The sequence below is a fragment of the Pongo pygmaeus genome, chromosome 5 (genome assembly GCF_028885625.2).
Source record: "Pongo pygmaeus isolate AG05252 chromosome 5, NHGRI_mPonPyg2-v2.0_pri, whole genome shotgun sequence".
Taxonomy (NCBI): domain Eukaryota; kingdom Metazoa; phylum Chordata; class Mammalia; order Primates; family Hominidae; genus Pongo; species Pongo pygmaeus.
In genome coordinates, this window is record NC_072378.2 from 108,874,545 (window position 1) to 108,891,012 (window position 16,468).

General features: G+C 40.0%; 1 protein-coding gene across 8 annotated transcripts in view; it reads left to right on the forward strand.

Annotated features, from left to right (window-relative positions):
• The window catches only part of ARMC2 (armadillo repeat containing 2), a 125,789-nt gene that overhangs the window by 75,661 nt on the left and 33,660 nt on the right, over window positions 1–16,468 (forward strand). For 7 of the 8 annotated variants that reach the window (XM_054490012.2, XM_054490018.2, XM_054490013.2 and 4 more), the window contains 2 exons: window positions 3,284–3,429; window positions 12,065–12,164. The exons of the other annotated variant lie outside the window; for it this stretch is intronic. In XM_054490012.2, the coding sequence (XP_054345987.1) occupies window positions 3,284–3,429; window positions 12,065–12,164 (246 nt within the window). The remainder of the gene's footprint in view (window positions 1–3,283; window positions 3,430–12,064; window positions 12,165–16,468) is intronic. 8 annotated transcript variants of the gene reach the window in all.

Below are 16,468 nucleotides of genomic sequence, written 5' to 3' on the forward strand. Positions count from 1 at the left end.
TGTAGAGTTTGGGTAAGAGATGAAGTGAGCTTAAACTGAACCAGTGACGCTGGTGATGGAGAGAAGGGGTGAACGTGTGACCAGTCAGGTGGGGAAAGGGGTGGGGCCCGGGAGTTTAGGAGCTTGGGAAGGAGCTGCTGTCAGAAATGAGATAGGCTAGAGAACAAATACACAGAGGCTGGTCCCCTTCCAGAGAGTTCATTTTTCTTTCATCCGTTATTTTTTGTTCTGTGATGGATGGGGGTTATAGAGGCAGGAACAGGATACTTTGTTAACACGGAAGAAGAAGCGACTGATCGGCCTCTGAAAGGTCTTCATAGACAAGTTAGCCTGAGCTGGGTAACTACAGAGTCCATTTTTCTTTCATCCATTATTTTTTACTCCTCTGCTTTCAAAAAAAATCTTAAAATCTGTCTACCTCAGAGATATTGTCTGCTTAGCCCATGGTGTTCTGATATCCCAGTCTTTCCTTTGTAGATGTCCACCCCTTCATTCATTCCATTAATAAATGCCTATTGAGCGCCCACCATGTACCAGGCACTGGACTTGGAGCTGGATGTACAATGGTGAAAAGGATGAACAAGGTTTACGCCCTTACTGAAGCTTCTAGTCTGGAGGAGTAGACAGATAGTAAAACATAATATTAAATAACCTAGCATTAAGTAGAGTTGATGGGGGCATATATGGTATGAGATGAAGCTTGACGGGTTGAGAAGGAACAGATCTGTTGAGCCTTGTAGACCATGGTCAGGGAACTGAATATTATCCTGGGAGCTATGGACAAAGAGCCAATATGGCTTGGAGTAACAGAAAGCAGAAAGGCAGGATTCTGGGATGTCTCTGCTTGAGCAACTAGGTTGATGGTGTCATCTATTGAGCTATTGCTGTGTATTTTTCAAATGCGTGGTATATGTTTCATGCATGTTATTTCTACCAGCACCACGAATGACAAATTTGGAAATATGTGAGGTATTGTATATTACTCAACTGTGTGTATCACGTGCAATAAATGGGTAGGAATTTCAATCAGATGACATGTCACATATAAATGTAGGCTTTCTCTCCTAACTTGGGTTATTTATGAAAGTTATGTATGCGGGGCAGAAGAACCTTGAGCTATCTAAACTTTTGCTGATGAGGTGAGAATAAGGCCTGAGAAGGAGAAAAAATTGAGATTGAAACAAGAAAATAAAAGCTCCTAAGGAAACTATGGTCCTTTCTGCTGGCAATGTCCCTTGCCAGAGGTTAGATGTGGGGAGTGTGAAGATGACTATGGATTGGGATGTCCCATCTTTGATGCCTTGGGGACCAGGGAAAAGGAACTGTTGGTGTGCAGTGACTGGAATGGGTATTTCATGGTTTCCCATGGTGGCTGTCTGCATGGGAGTTACACAGGCATCTGTACTCTTTGGTCTCCATGGAAGAGAGTTTTGAGGCATCCTCTCAATTAATGTAAACCAGTAGTGCTCTGGTGCCTGGGCTGTCTCAGGAGAACAGGTGGAAACAGGGTCAGTTGATGAGAATTTTCCATTTTATGACAGCAATGGAATTCCTAGAATGGTTCATTAGTCTTCACAAAAGATCCATTCCTGGCTGGGCACAGTGGCACACCCCTGTAATTCCAGCGCTTTGGGAGGCTGAGGTGGTTGGATCACTTGAGGCCAGGAGTTTGAGACCAGCCTGGCCAACATGGCAAAACCTTGTCTTTACTAAAAATACAAAAATTAGCCAGACGTGGGGGCACGCGCCTGTAATTCCAGCTACTTGGGAGGCCGAGGCACGACAATTGCTTGAATGGGGGAGGCAGAGGTTGCAGTGAGCCGAGATCCTGTCACTGAACTCCAGCCTGGATGACAAAGGGAGACTCTGTCTCCAAAAAAAAGTCCATTCCTTAGCTTAGAAGAAGACTACATTGTGACATTGTGCAGATCTATGGAGTTAAGTGGAATACTCAAGTAGTTTGTTTCACCTCCAATGTTTGGGATACTAAAACTTTCAGGGAAGAATTTACAGAATCATTGTATAATTGAATTGACTGCAAAAGACATGTACACATTTATTTGAAGCTTTTTTTTTTTTTTTTTTACGTTTTCTGTGTTCTCAGTGTAGTCAGTTATATTTTAATGTATCTTTTTGTTGCTATTGTTATAAGGAAAAACTAATCATGTCATCTTAAGAATTGTTTTTAAAAGTTTATGTACTATGGCTGTAAGGATGCTTTATGTTTACATGATGCTTTACAGTATTAGATAAGTAATAAAAACAGTGCTACATGTTTCCATTTGCTACACACAACCCCCCGAGAGGTGAGCAGTGCTTGTCACCTCACCCGCTTTTCGCAGATGAGGAAGTGGGGAGGTGGAGGAAGGAGTGGCTGCCCCTAGGCACTTTACTAGGAAGAGATGTGGGACTTGAATCCCTGTCATTTGACTCTAACGTGATGGCAGTGATGCCATTCACACATCTCATCTCATTGAATCCTCACAACTACTAGGCAAGTATCATCACCTCTACTTTATTGAATGAGAAAAATGAGCTCTGGGAGGTTAAATAACTGATCCAGGCTGATGGGTGGTGAGGCCGAACTGGCTCTTAACCAGTAGCTTTCCTGTAGTGTCCCACAAGGAAGGAGCACACTGCATATTAAAATTATTAGATAACAACATTAGTTTTATGATTTACTAAACTCTTCTCTTCTTGACTCTTTGACGAAGGTAGATAGCTTTCCTGAATTTTTTTTTTAATAAAATAAGACAAATTTGTGAGATCTTAATACTTGTCTCTTGGGAGAGAATGAGACTAAAGATCTTAAATATTCTTTGGCCACAACATTCATTATCTGATGCTATTTATAAAAGCATAGAACAATCAGACAAGAATACCTATAAAATTAAAAAAAAAAAAAAAGAAAAACATAGAACAAGACGTTTCTAATCTGCAGAACTGATGTGGCTATCACAGGGCCAGCTGAAGATCTTAGGAGTGTTAGCAAACCTAGATGATGATTTGTTTAACCGTGGGTTTGGGGTATACCAATTGCTTACTAAGATTAATATTTCATTCTTTACCTTTCAACCAAATTAGGCTTTCTTTGTTTTCATTTGTTGCTACTTGTGCCTAGGCTCACATTCTCTGGTGGGAGATGCATGGTGGGAGATGCATAGTGGGAGCTTTGCTTAGCTACTGATATAAGGAAATTTATGAGATGAATTGTACTGTGCTGTTTCGTGTGGTTATATTTTTTCAGTTTAAAAAAAATGGCACAAGCATGCTTTTATCCTAGGTGACTGCTACATTGAGAAACTTGGTTGATTCACCATTAGTAAGAAGTAAGGTCCTAAACATCAGTGCCCTTCCCCAGCTCTGCACGGCAATGGAACAGTACAAAGGTGACAAGGACGTCTGTACCAATATTGCCAGAATATTCAGGTAGGTAGACTAGGACGTGAACTAGCCTTACAAAAATGCTAATGCTTAGATTTGGGGTTATCTTTAATATTTGCTTGTGTGACTGGCAAGGAATCCTTTTTCTTCTTTTTACTTCACCTACCAGAAAGGGTAAATCTAGTGGCCCAAGTTAAAAATGAACAATTCAAACAAATGACCCCTTTGTCTATATGATTCTATTGTGATTCTAAACTTATTGGTTGTTAAGTCATTTTAGTTCTTTGGTGAGTTGTGAGCTACATGTGTGTGTGTTTAATCTTCCTCTCAGCTTATTTGAGATAAAAAACTGTATACAAAACACAGCAAAACCTTCCAATTTGCTAGGAAATAAACAAGAGTTTTAACTCAGAAAAGGGGATCAATGCTTAGAAAGTCTGATCTGACTTTGTAATAGAAGGTTATTCTATTTCAGCTATTTGAACTTTGGCTCAAGCTTTCACTAGTCATGTCTAAACTTACTTTATTTCTTCCAGAAATAATGATCATTTGAATCCAGGTTGCCTCCAAGCAAGATGTTGTTAAATTTACAGAGCTGTCTTTAAATTATGCATTTCTGTTTCCTCCCGCGCTGCTCTTTGTCAGTATTTTAATATAATGATTCTTCTTGGGAGCCTGGGGCTTTTCTTGAACTATAATGTTGTAGTTGTAAAGAAATGCAAAATTTCCTGAAGACTGAATTGGTACTTGACCCCAGGACCCCTGTATGAGGATGTGAGTCCAAATCTGATTTTTTTTTAAATGAATGTCAACTTGTATTATAGATTAAATGGTACACAGGTTTTTTACCTGGGTAAATTGTATGACGTGGAGGCTTGGGGTCTCGACAATCATGTTACCCAGGCAGTAAGCATAGTACCCAACAGGTGGTTCTTCAGCCCCAGCCCCCTCCTTCCCTCCAGATCTGATCTTTTTATACTGCACTTCCCTGAGCTTTGTTCTGGATACCTAATTACTACCTATCTAATGCATTGTAAAATCATAAGGAATTTATTTTTGTTTATAGTGTCATATAGGGATCCAACTTCATATTTTTCCCATGTGGATAGTTGATTGTTCCAGCACCTTTTACTGACTATGCTGTCCTTTCTCACTGATTTTGTCAATCAGACAGAAGTTTCCATATAATTTCAGGTTTGTTTCTGGGCATTCTGTTTGGTTTCTCCTCAGACCTGTACCACACTGTACTTACTATTATAGATTTAATTTGAGTCTTGCTATAAGATGAATCCTTCACTTTTTGTTGTTGAGATGGGGTCTCGCTCTGTCACCCAGGCTGGAGTGCAGTGGGCACAAACATGGCTTACTACAGCCTCGACTGCCCAGGCTTAAACGATCCTGCCACCTCAGCCTCCCTAGCAGCTGGGACCACAGGTGCACGCCAACATGCTCAGCTAATTTTATCATTATTATTTGTGGAAACGAAGTCTTGCTATGTTGCCCAGGCTGGTCTCAAACTCTTGGGCTCAAGTGATCCTCCTGCCTCAGCTTCCCAAAGTGCTGCAATTAGAGGTGTGAGCCACCCTGCCTGGCCTTCAAATCTCTCACTTTTTTTCTCCTTTCAGATCCAAACTCTTGGTCAGGCACAGTGGCTCACACCTGTAATCCCAGAACTTTGGGAGGCCAAGGTGGGGGGATCACTTGAGCCCAAGAATCTGAGATCAGCCTGGGCAACATGGTGAAATCCCATCTCTAGCGCTGCCCCCCCACCCCCAACCCCTGCCAAAAAATTAGCCAGGCATGGTGGTATGTGACTGTAGTCCCAGCTACTTGAGAGGCTGAGGTGGAAAGATTGCTTGAGTCTGGAAGGTGGAGGTTGCAGTAAGCCAAGATAGTGCCACTTGCACTCCAGCCTGGGCAACAGAGCAAGACCCTATCTGAAAAAAATAATCCGAACTCTTCTTGTTCTTTTCCCTTCCTTATGAACTTATTAATCTTGCATTGATAGCTCTTTAAAAATATTTACTTATTTGTTTATGTATTTTAGCTGTCTCCTGTAGGAAGGATATCCAAGAATCTTGATGAACATTAGGACTAGGAGTTTGTCTATAGATGCTCTTGGATTTTCTATGCAAATTATCTGCATATAAATTTTTTTTTCAATTATTGTAATTCTTTCCCCTGTCCTCATCTCTTCTTTATTGCATTGTTTAGGAGTTCAATACAAAATTGTGAGTGTTGAGCCTGTTGTCTTTCTTCTGACCTTAAAGGAAATATTTTCATGGTTTCACTAGTTGAAAATAATATTTGTTGTAGGTTTTCCTAACTACCCTTTAGAAGATTAATGACTTTTTTTCTCTTTAATGGGTATTAAGTTTTGTCAAATGCTTGCCCTGAATCTTTTTTTTTTTTTTTTGAGATGGAGTCTTACTCTGTCACCCAGGCTGGAGTGCAGTGGGGCGATCTTGGCTCACTGCAAGCTTCGCCTCCCAGGTTCGTGCCATTCTCCTGCCTCAGCCTCCCAAGTAGCTGGGACTACAGGTGCCTGCACCACACCCGGCTAATTTTTTGTATTTTTAGTAGAGACAGGGTTTCACTGTGTTAGCCAGGATGGTCTCGATCTCCTGACCTCGTGATCCGCCTGCCTCGGCCTCCCAAAGTGCTGGAATTACAGGTGTGAGCCACCGCACCCGGCCCCCCCCTTTTTTTTAAACTTTTATTTTAGGTTCAGGGGTACATGTGCAGGTTTGTTACATAGGTAAACTCATGTCACGGGGGTTTGTTGTACAGATTATTTAATCACCCAGGAATTAAGCCCAGTATCCAATAGTCAAAAGAGTTATCTTTTCTGCTCCCCTCCCTCCTCCCACCCTCCACCCTCAAGTAGACCCCAACATCTGTTGTTTTCTTTCTGTTTATAAGTTCTCATCATTTAGCTCCCACTTATAAGTGAGAACGTGGTATTTGGTTTTCTTTTCCTGTGCTAGTTTGCTGAGCTAATGGCCTCCAGGTCCATCCATGTTCACGCATAAGACATGATCTCATTCTTTTTTATAGCTCCATAGTATTCTATGGTGTATAGGTACCACATTTTCTTTATCCAATCTGTCAATGATGGGCATTTAGGTTGATTCCATGTCTTTGCTATTGTGAATAGTGCTCAGTGAACATCAGCGTGCATGTATCTTTATTGTAGAATGATTTATTTTCCTCTGGGTATATACCCAGTAATAGGATTGCTGGGTTAAATGGTAGTTCTGCTTTTAGCTCATTGAGGAATCACCATACTGCTTTACACAATGATTGAACTAATTTATACTCCTACCAACAGTGTGTGAGTGTTCTCTTTTTTCTGCAACCTTGCCAGCATCTGTTATTTTTTGACTTTTTAATAATAGCCACTCTGACTGGTGTGAGATGGTATCTCATTGTGGTTTTGATTTGTATTTCTCTAATGATCTATGATACTGAGCTTTTTTTCCATATGCTTATTGGCCACATGTGTGTCTTCTTTTGAAAAATCTTTGTTCATGTCCTTTGCCCACTTTTTTTTTTTTTTTTGAGACGGAGTTTCGTTCTTGTTGCCAAGGCTGGAGTGCAATGGCGTGATCTCAGCTCACCGTAACCTCTGCCTCCCAGGTTCAAGCGATTATCCTGCCTCAGCCTCCCAAGTAGCTGGGATTACAGGCATGCACCACCACACCCAGCTAATTTTTTGTATTTTTAGTAGAGACGGGGTTGCTCCATGTTGGTCAGGCTGGTCTCGAACTCCCGACCTCAGGTGATCCGCCCACCTTGGCCTCCCAAAGTGCTGGGATTATAGGCGTGAGCCACTGTACCTGGCCCTTTGCCCACTTTTTAGTGGGGTTGTTTTTCTCTTGTAAATTTGTTTAAGTTCCTTATATGTCCTGGATAGTAAACCTTTGACAGATGCATAGTTTGCAAATATTTTCTCCAATTCTATAGGTTGTCTGTTTACTCTGTTGATAGTTTCTTTTGCTGTGTAGAGCTCTTAAATTTAATTAGATCCCATTTGTCAATTTTTGCTTTTGTTGCGTTTGCTTTTAGTGTCTTTGTCATGAAATCTTTGCCCGTTCCTATGTCCAGGATAGTATTGCCTAGGTTACCTTCCAGGGTCTTCATAGTTTTGGGTTTTACATTTAGTCTTTAATCCATCATCCATCTTGAGTTGATTTTTGTATATAGTGAAAGGAAGGGGTCCGGCTTCAGTCTTCTGCATATGGCTAGCCTGTTACCCCGTGATTATTTATTAAACAGTGAGTCTTTTCTCCATTGCTTTTTTTTTTTTTTTTTTTTTGTTGAGATGGAGTCTTGCTCTGTCACCAAGGCTGGAGTGCAGTGGCGCGATCTCGGCTCACTGCAAGCTCTGCCTCCCGGGTTCACACCATTCTCCTGCCTCAGCCTCCCAAGTAGCTGGGACTACAGGCGCCCGCCACCATGCCCAGCTAATTTTTTGTATTTTTAGTAGAGATGGGTTTTCACTGTGTTAGCCAGGATGGTCTCGATCTCCTGACCTCGTGATCCACCCGCCTCGGCCTCCCAAAGTGCTGGGATTACAGCGTGAGCCACTGTGTCCGGCCTCCATTGCTTGTTTTTGTCAGCTTTGTTGAAGATCATGTGGTTGTAGGTATGCAGCCTTATTTCTGGGCTCTCTGTTCTGTTCCCTTGGTCCATGTGCCTGCTTTTGTACCAGTACCATGATGTTTTGGTTACCATAGCCCTGTAGTGTAGTTTGAATTAGGCAATGTGATGCCTGTAGCTTTGTTCTTTTTGCATAGGATTCCTTGGCTATTTGAGCTCTTTTTCAGTTCCATGTTAAATTTTAAAATAGTTTTTTTTTTTCTAGTTCTGTGAAGAATGTCATTGGTAGTTTGATAGGAATAGGATTGAATCTGTAAATTGCTTTGGTCAGTATGGCCATTTTAATGGTACAAATTCTTCCTATCCATAAGCATGGGATGTTTTCCCATTTGTTTTTGTCTTCTGTGATTTCTTTGAGTAGTGTTTTGTAATTCTCATTGTAGAGATCTTTCACCTCCCTGGTTAGCTGTATTCTCAGGTATCTTATTCTTTTTGTGGCAATTGTGAATGGAATGGCCTTTCTGATTCAGCTCTGTGCTTGGCTGTTTTTGGTGTATAGGAATGCTAGTGATTTTTGTACATTGATTTTGTATCCTGAAACTGCTGAAGTTGTTTCTCAGCTGAAGGAGGTTTTGGGCTGAGACTATGGGGTTTTCTAGATGTAGAATCATCTGTGAGTGTTGGGCCTGTTGTCTTTCTTCTGACTCTAAAGGAAATATTTTCATGGTTACACCAGTTGAAAATAATATTTGTTGTAGGTTTTCATAAGTACCCTTCTGCAAACAGAGATAGTTTGACTTCCTCCCTTTCTGTTTGGATGCCCTTTATTTCATCCTCTTGACTGATTGCTCTGGCTAGGACTTCCAATACTATGTTGCATAGGAATGGTGAGATAGGGCATCCTTGTCATGTGCTGGTTTTCAAGGGGAATGCTTCCAGCTTTTGCCCATTTAGTATGATATTGGCTATGGGTTTGTCATAGATGGCACTTATTATTTTGAGGTCTGTTCCTTCAATACCTAGTTTTTTGTTTTGTTTTGATTTGTTTTTTGAGACAGTCTCACTTTGTCGCCCAGGCTGGAGTGCAGTGGCATGATCTTGGCTCACTACAACCTCTGCCTCCCAGGTTCAAGCGATTCTCCTGCCTCAGCCTCCAGAGTAGCTGGGATTACAGGCACGTGCCACCACACCTAGCTAATTTTTGTATTTAGTAGAGATGGAGTTTTACCATGTTGTCCAGGCAGGTCTCAAACTCCTGACCTCAGGTGATCCACCTGTCTCAGCCTCCCAAAGTGCTGGATTACAGGTGTGAGCCACCTCGCCTGGCATCAGTACCTAGTTTATTGAGAGTTTTTAGCATGAAGGAGTGTTGAATTTTACTGAAAGCCTTTTCTGTGTCTATTGAGATAATCATGTGGTTTTTGTCTTTAGTTGTGTGTATGTGATAAATCACATTTACCTGAATTGCTTTTGATTATGGATTTTCTTTTTTAAAATCTGTTAATATAGTAAATTACACTAATAAAGTTTCTCAAGTTAAGCCATTATATATTGCTGGGTTTGGTTCACTAATATTTTGTTTAGGATTTGTCATTGGTGGTCATGAGTTACATTGACCTATATTTTTCCCTTCTCATATTGTCCTTGTCTGGGTTTAGTATAAGTTTATACCAGCCTCATAAAATGGGTTAGGAGGTAATCCAATTTTTTCTCTTTCCTAGAAGAATTTGTAAAAAGCTGATCTGCTTCTTGAAAAGTTTTAAAAACTTGCTCAAAATGCTATTTTTATCCAGGGTATATATGTGTGTATGTGTGTGTGAATATTGTTGACTACTGATTCAATTTCTTCCCATATGGTTATATGTTTCTCATTTCTACTTGGTTCAGTTTCAAAAAGTTATGTTTTTGTAGGAATTTGATAATTTTATCTAAGTTTTCAAACAATGTAAAAGTTGCTCCAACTGTTCTCTTATTATTATTCTGATCTCTGTTGTATCTCTAATTATGTCCCCTTTTACTTATTTTACCTATTTAACAGTTATTTTTATAGCACTTACAACATGCTAGGCAATATTCAGAATACTTTCCAAATTCGAATTCATTTCATCCTTAAAACAACTTTTTAAGATATGTATTATTATTGTCATTATCATATTACATATGAGGAAACTGAGACATAGAGAAGTTTAGTTATTTTCCCGAGATCACACAACTAGTATGTCATAGAGCTGCAGTTCAAACCATATTCTGGCTCTACAATTCATACTTTGAACCACTATGTTACCTTGCCTCTTCATTGTTAATATTGACTTTCTTTCCTAATTTTGATTGTTCGTGCTGTTTCTCTTTTTCTTAGTCTTGCAAAATCTTTCCTATTTTATTAGCTTTTACCAAGAACAAATATATTATGATCCACTTTATTGTATGTTTGCTTCCTGTCTTATTTCTTCTGCTCTTATCCTTATTAATCCTTTTCTTCGTCTGTGAATATATCATATTTTTCTTCTAACTATTTTAGTAAAAAACATAACTCCTTTCTTTTCAGCCTCCTTAAACCTATAAATTTTCCTCTAAATACTAATTAGAGGAAATTAGTATTTATAAGTTTTTTTGTTTTTTGTTTTTTTGAGACAAGGTCTCACTCTGTCACCCAGGCTGGAGTGCCGTGTTGTGATCTTGGCTCACTGCAACCTTCGCCTCCCAGGTTCAAGCGATTCTCCTGCCTCAACCTCCGGAGTAGCTGAGACTACAAGCATGCACCACCACACCCAGCTAATTTTTGTATTTTTCAGTAGAGACGGGGTTTCGCCATGTTGGCCAGGCTGGTCTTGAACTCCTGGTCTCAAGTGATCCTCCTGCCTCAGCCTCTCAAAGTGCTGGGGTTACAGGCGTGAGCCACTGTGCTTGGCCCATCCTACAAGTTTTGATTTGTAATATTTTTTATTACTCGTATTTCAGTATTTCTTTTGTAATTTTCATGTTTCTTTGACCTATAAGTTAGGTGTTCTTACATTTCCAAAAAAAATGTTTTTTAAAAATTTATTTTTTAAATGGTTTCTCATTTAATTGCACTTTGACCAGAGAATGTGGTCTTTGAGATAACAGTTCTCTGAAAATTTACTGAGATTTATTTATGGCCTGGTATGTGGTCAAGTTTTTAACATATTAATGATGTTTTACCTATTGATTCATCAATTAGGAAGAAATATATGAACATCTCCTGATTTGTTGTGGGTTTGTCAATATTGCCTTATGGGTTTTGTTTGCTTGCTTGCTTGCTTACTTGCTTTAGAAATTTTGAAGCTGTTTTCAAGGCTTTCTGCCTTAAGGTTGGTCTATTTTGCCTAATATTAGTATAGCACTACCAATCTACTATATTAAAGCAGGTTTTTGTTTGTTTGTTTTGAATGTATAGGTTTGTTTGTTTGTTTGTCTGTTTTGAGGCAGACTCTCGCCCCATTGCCCAGTCTGGAGTGCAGTGGTTCAATCTTGGCTCACTGCAACCTCTGCCTCCTGGGTTCAAGCAGTTCTCCTGCCTCGGCCTCCAGAGTAGCTGGGATTACAGGCACATGCCACCACACCCAGCTAATTTTTGTATCTTTGTAGAGACGGGGTTTCACTATGTTGGCCAGGTTGGTCTTGAGCTCCTGACCTCAAGTGACCCAGCTGCCTTGGCCTTCCAAAGTGCTGGGATTACAGGCATGAGGCACCGCGCCTGGCCTATTAAAGCAGTTTTACATTTGCTTCTGATGTGATCCCAGGGGACTCACTGGTATCCAACCAGATTTCATATAAATTTCATGTAAGTTTGTGTTTTCTGAACTACATGGATAGTGTAAATTCATACCATCTACATGTAAGTTATCTTTTAAATTTTTCCGGATCCATCTCACTAGAGTTTAGAGCAGATAGCAAGCCTCTTTGCAGCTTCTCTGAACTGATGTGTAGAGTATTTTTAGACTCCTTTTCTTGAACTGGGCAAAGTTTTGAAGGTCTGCATTTAAAGTGATACTATGTGTACTTGAATTTTATAGAAAAACAAAGTTTACCTTTATTTTCCCATTTGGCATTTCTGCAGCAAACTTACTTCTTACCGTGACTGCTGCACAGCCTTGGCCAGCTATTCCAGATGTTATGCCTTATTTCTGAATCTAATTAACAAATACCAGAAGAAGCAGGTCAGTTCTTCATTCATTTAATTCTTCAATGAGTCTTTACACTAATGTATTTGTGTAAGCCCATGTTGAATGTCTTTATGTTTTGAATGTATGGGTTTCTATAAGAAACTTCCATTAAATGTATAATGGGCTGCCCTGGGAGGCAGTAAGTTACCTATAGGAGTTGAAGGAGTTGTTTGAGTCAGAAATGAAATGTTGATGTTCTAGGAAGTTTCCTGGTGTAGGAAGGAAGGTGGTAGATTATAACAATATTTTTCCTCCCAGTGATCTGTAGACAACCTACATGGGAGTCACCTTGGGGTGGGGGTGAAGGTATAACTCCACCCCAAGGGTTATTTCCGTAATGGTTATTTCTTCCAGGTTTCATTCCAGGCTACTGAGTCAGATGGGTAGGGTAGGACCTACCTAGCCATCTGCATTTTAACAAGAACCACAGGGACTTCTGATGCAAATTAAGGTTTGCAGTTCCCCTGCACTGGATATTCCCTGAAGATTCTTCTAGCCCTTAAGTTCTCTAATTCTTTGACCCCACTGTTATATTTAAAAGGTAACATTCCCAGGTAAAGTGTTTAAATGAAATAATTTAGTTTTAATGAATCAAGGCAAAAATGTATATAGTTGTTTAAAAAAGGAAGAACTCACAAATGATTTCTCATTAATCAAATCATAATACTTCATACAGACATTAATTTTTTTTTTTTTTTTTGAGATGAAGTCTCACTCTGTTACCCAGGCTCGAGTGCAGTGGCGAGATCTTGGCTCACTGCCAGCTCCACCTCTTGAGTTCATGCCATTCTGCCCCCTCAGCCTCCCGAGTAGCTGGGACTACAGGCGCCTTCCACCACGCCCGGCTAATTTTGTTTTTGTATTTTTAGTAGAGGTGAGGTTTCACCGTGTTAGCCAGGATGGTCTCGATCTCCTGACCTCATGATCCGCCCGCCTCGGCCTCCCAAAGTGCTAGGATTATAGGCGTGAGCCACTGCACCCGGCCACAGGCATTAATTTTTATTATAAGTTTTTAAATATTCGTTAAAGCAAAGTCTACTTTTATTCACATTCATAAATTATTAAAGTGACATCAACTTAGTGAGATATTTTGTCCATGAATACAATAAGTATTCATTTTAAATGTGGTAAATTTTCAACATCCTATAGTAAGTTTTACCAGTTTATGGACCAAATAACTTATGTATATACTAACAATATTTTAATCTAAAGCTTTGTGTTTGTTTTGTTAACCATATTAAGACCACCTCAAAACATAATCTCTGTTTGTTACTGACTAGCATTGAACTTATTTTTACCCAGCCAAAGACTTCTGCTGAGAATTATTAAATTTGTCAGGTTTTACCCCAGCTTTAGCCTCCCAAGTAGGGATTACAGGCATGTGCCACCACACCTGGCTAATTTTTGTTGGTTTTTTTTTGGTAGAGACAGGGTTTTTCCATGTGCTGGGATTACAGGTGTGAGCCACTGTGCCCTGCCCAAAATAATTCTTTTACATGTTATACTCAAAAGAGATCTATTTATATATTTTATTTTATAATTTAATGTTATGAATTTTAATTATAATTTTATTTTCCCATTACTACCTTTTTTTTTTTTGCTTTGGTGCTTTGATCTTGGGTGATTTAGATGTGTTTAATTAGAGAAGATTTATTTGCCTTGCCATTAGAATTTTCAAATATGGACAAAAGAAAATACTTCTGTTTAACAGTTTGATTTCAAGTTATGTTATAATCTATAATTTTTTTAAGGAAGAAAATTCATTAATTGAGTACTCACAAATAGTGCTGTTGTGTTCTAGCATTACTAATAGATACTTTTTGTTTCTCTGATTGGAGCTTAGATGATGGCCATATGGAATAAACCAACAAAAATCCTGGTATCTCACCAATGTGAGAGACTAGAGATATCAGTATGGCTAAGAGTATGCTTTTTCTAGTTTGAGTAAGTAAATGTCCTAAAGTTTTTTTGTTTTTTGTTTTTGTTTTTTAAAATAAAGATGGGGTCTCACTATGTTGCCCAGGCTGGCCTGGAACTCTTGGGCTCAAGCAATCCTACCACTTCAGCCTCCCAAAGTGCTGGGATTACAGATGTGAGCCACTGCACTCAGCCTGAATGTCCTAAAGTTTAAATTGGCATAAAATTTTAGTATACTTTTCACTAAACTACTTTTCACATTAGACCAATGGTTATCTGAAAAGCAAAACTTATGTTTAGGAAACCACATTTTTCTCTATTGATACATATTACAATTTTATATTCCTATTGATGTGGTTTGGATTTTTGTCCCAGCCTAAATCTCATGTTGAATTGTAATCCCCTGGATTGGAGGTGGGGCCTGCTGGGAGGTGATTGGATCATGGGCGGAGTTCTCATGGATGGGTTAGCACCATCCTCCTGGTGCTGTTCTCGTGATAGTGAGTGAGTGAGTGAGTTTTCGTGAGATCTGGTTGTTTAAAAGTGTGTAGCACCTCGCCTTGCTCTCTCTCTTCCTCCTGCTCCGGCATGTAAGATGTGCTTGTTTCTCTTTCACCTTCCGCCATGATTGAAAGTTTCCTGAGGCCTCCCCAGAAGCTGAGCAGATGCCAGCAGCATGCTTCCTGTACAGCCTACGGAACCATGAGCCAATTCAATCTCTTTTCTTGATAAATTATCTAATCTCAAGTATTTATTTGTAGCAATGCAAGAACAGACTAAAACACCTATTAAAATTATTTTAATTTCCAAAGAGGAATAAAGAGCACCTCGTAAACCATGTACAGTAACATGCTTATTCAGAACCATCAAAGAAATGCATGTTATCACTTTAATCACTAGACTAATCATTGTGGCAAAAATCATATTCAAGTATATTGCATGTTTCTCTTCCTTCTTAGAAGATATTAAAACTAACTTAACCTCTTGATACCAAAGGTCATTGTTATAAGCATTAATTATTGCTCTAGAGACTGTCCCACATGGGAAGCCTGAGTCTGTTGATGAGGTTCTTTAAATGTCTGCATCTTCTTTGTAGATTTTCTCTCTCTTCTTTTTCTATTGGTTGCTACCTCCACCTTTGGTAATCTTTACCTGCTTTTTTGCAATTATTTGTTTGCAATTAGCAAGGGAACCTCATAACCAAGCTTATTGAAATTAGCCTGTAGTCCCAGCTACTCAGGAGGCTGAGGCAGGAGAATCACCTGAACCTGGGAGGCGGAGGCTGCAGTGAGCCGAGATCGTGCCACTGCACTCCAGCCTGGGCGACAGAGGAAGACTCTATCTCAAAAAAAAAAAAAAAAAGTAACACTGAAGCGGCATCATTGTCTGGGGTAACACCCGAGGTTCACTGCTTCATGCCAAGGAAATCAAGGACACGGACACACGTGGAGTGAGGTTAATTTCGGAGGTTTAATAGGCAAAAGAGAGGGGAGAACAGCTCTCTCTCCTGCGCGTGAGAGAGGCACCCGAGTGGGACTTCTGGCCCGTGCACAGGGTTTTGTAGACAGGCTTGAGGAGGCAATGTCTGATCTACAGAGGGCCCAAAGATTGGTTGGACCAGGTGTGATGTTTACATAGCACGCAGGGAAGCTGGCCACCCCACCCTAATCTTATTATTATACAAATGGGGTTTTTGCTTGGCTGGCACCATGTTACCTGCTCTTTACTGTACATGTGGCTGGCAAAGAGAAGGGAAGATGGAGCTGCCGTAGTGGACATGCCTAGTCCCAGGTACCCTTTTTCCTGTTGGCACAGCTGGCAGCATTTACCCGTGCAAGCTTCTAGCTTGCCTTTCTATGTCTGCAGCTTGAGTTTACAGGCTGCTTTTTATTAGAAAAGAAATTATTTGGGGGCTGCTTTTCATTAAAAGGAAAACCTTACCGAGGACCTCCTTACCCTCACTATCTGCCTAAATAATTTCTTTTTAACTCCAGTATCAACACATAAGCCAGGCATGGTGGTGTGAGCCTCTAGTGAAACCAGTTGTCCAGCTTGGGCAACAAGGTGAAATCCTATCTTAGAGAGAGAGAGAAGACTGGCAACATAGACCTCATCTCTATAAACAAAAAATTAGCTGTGCGTGGTGGCACATGCCTGTAGTCCCAGCTGCTTGGAATGCTAAGGCGGGAGGATTGCTTGAGCCCAGGTTGCAGTGAGCCATTGATCACTAGCTAGCTAGACAGACAGACAGACAGACAGATATTTTAGACTAAAAACTCTAAAATAAAATTGAATGTGAACAGACTTAATGAGAAGAGCCTAAGGGGCTCTGATGAAATTTCTCTGTGACTTCTCCTCTTCAAAGCCAATTCCATATTTCA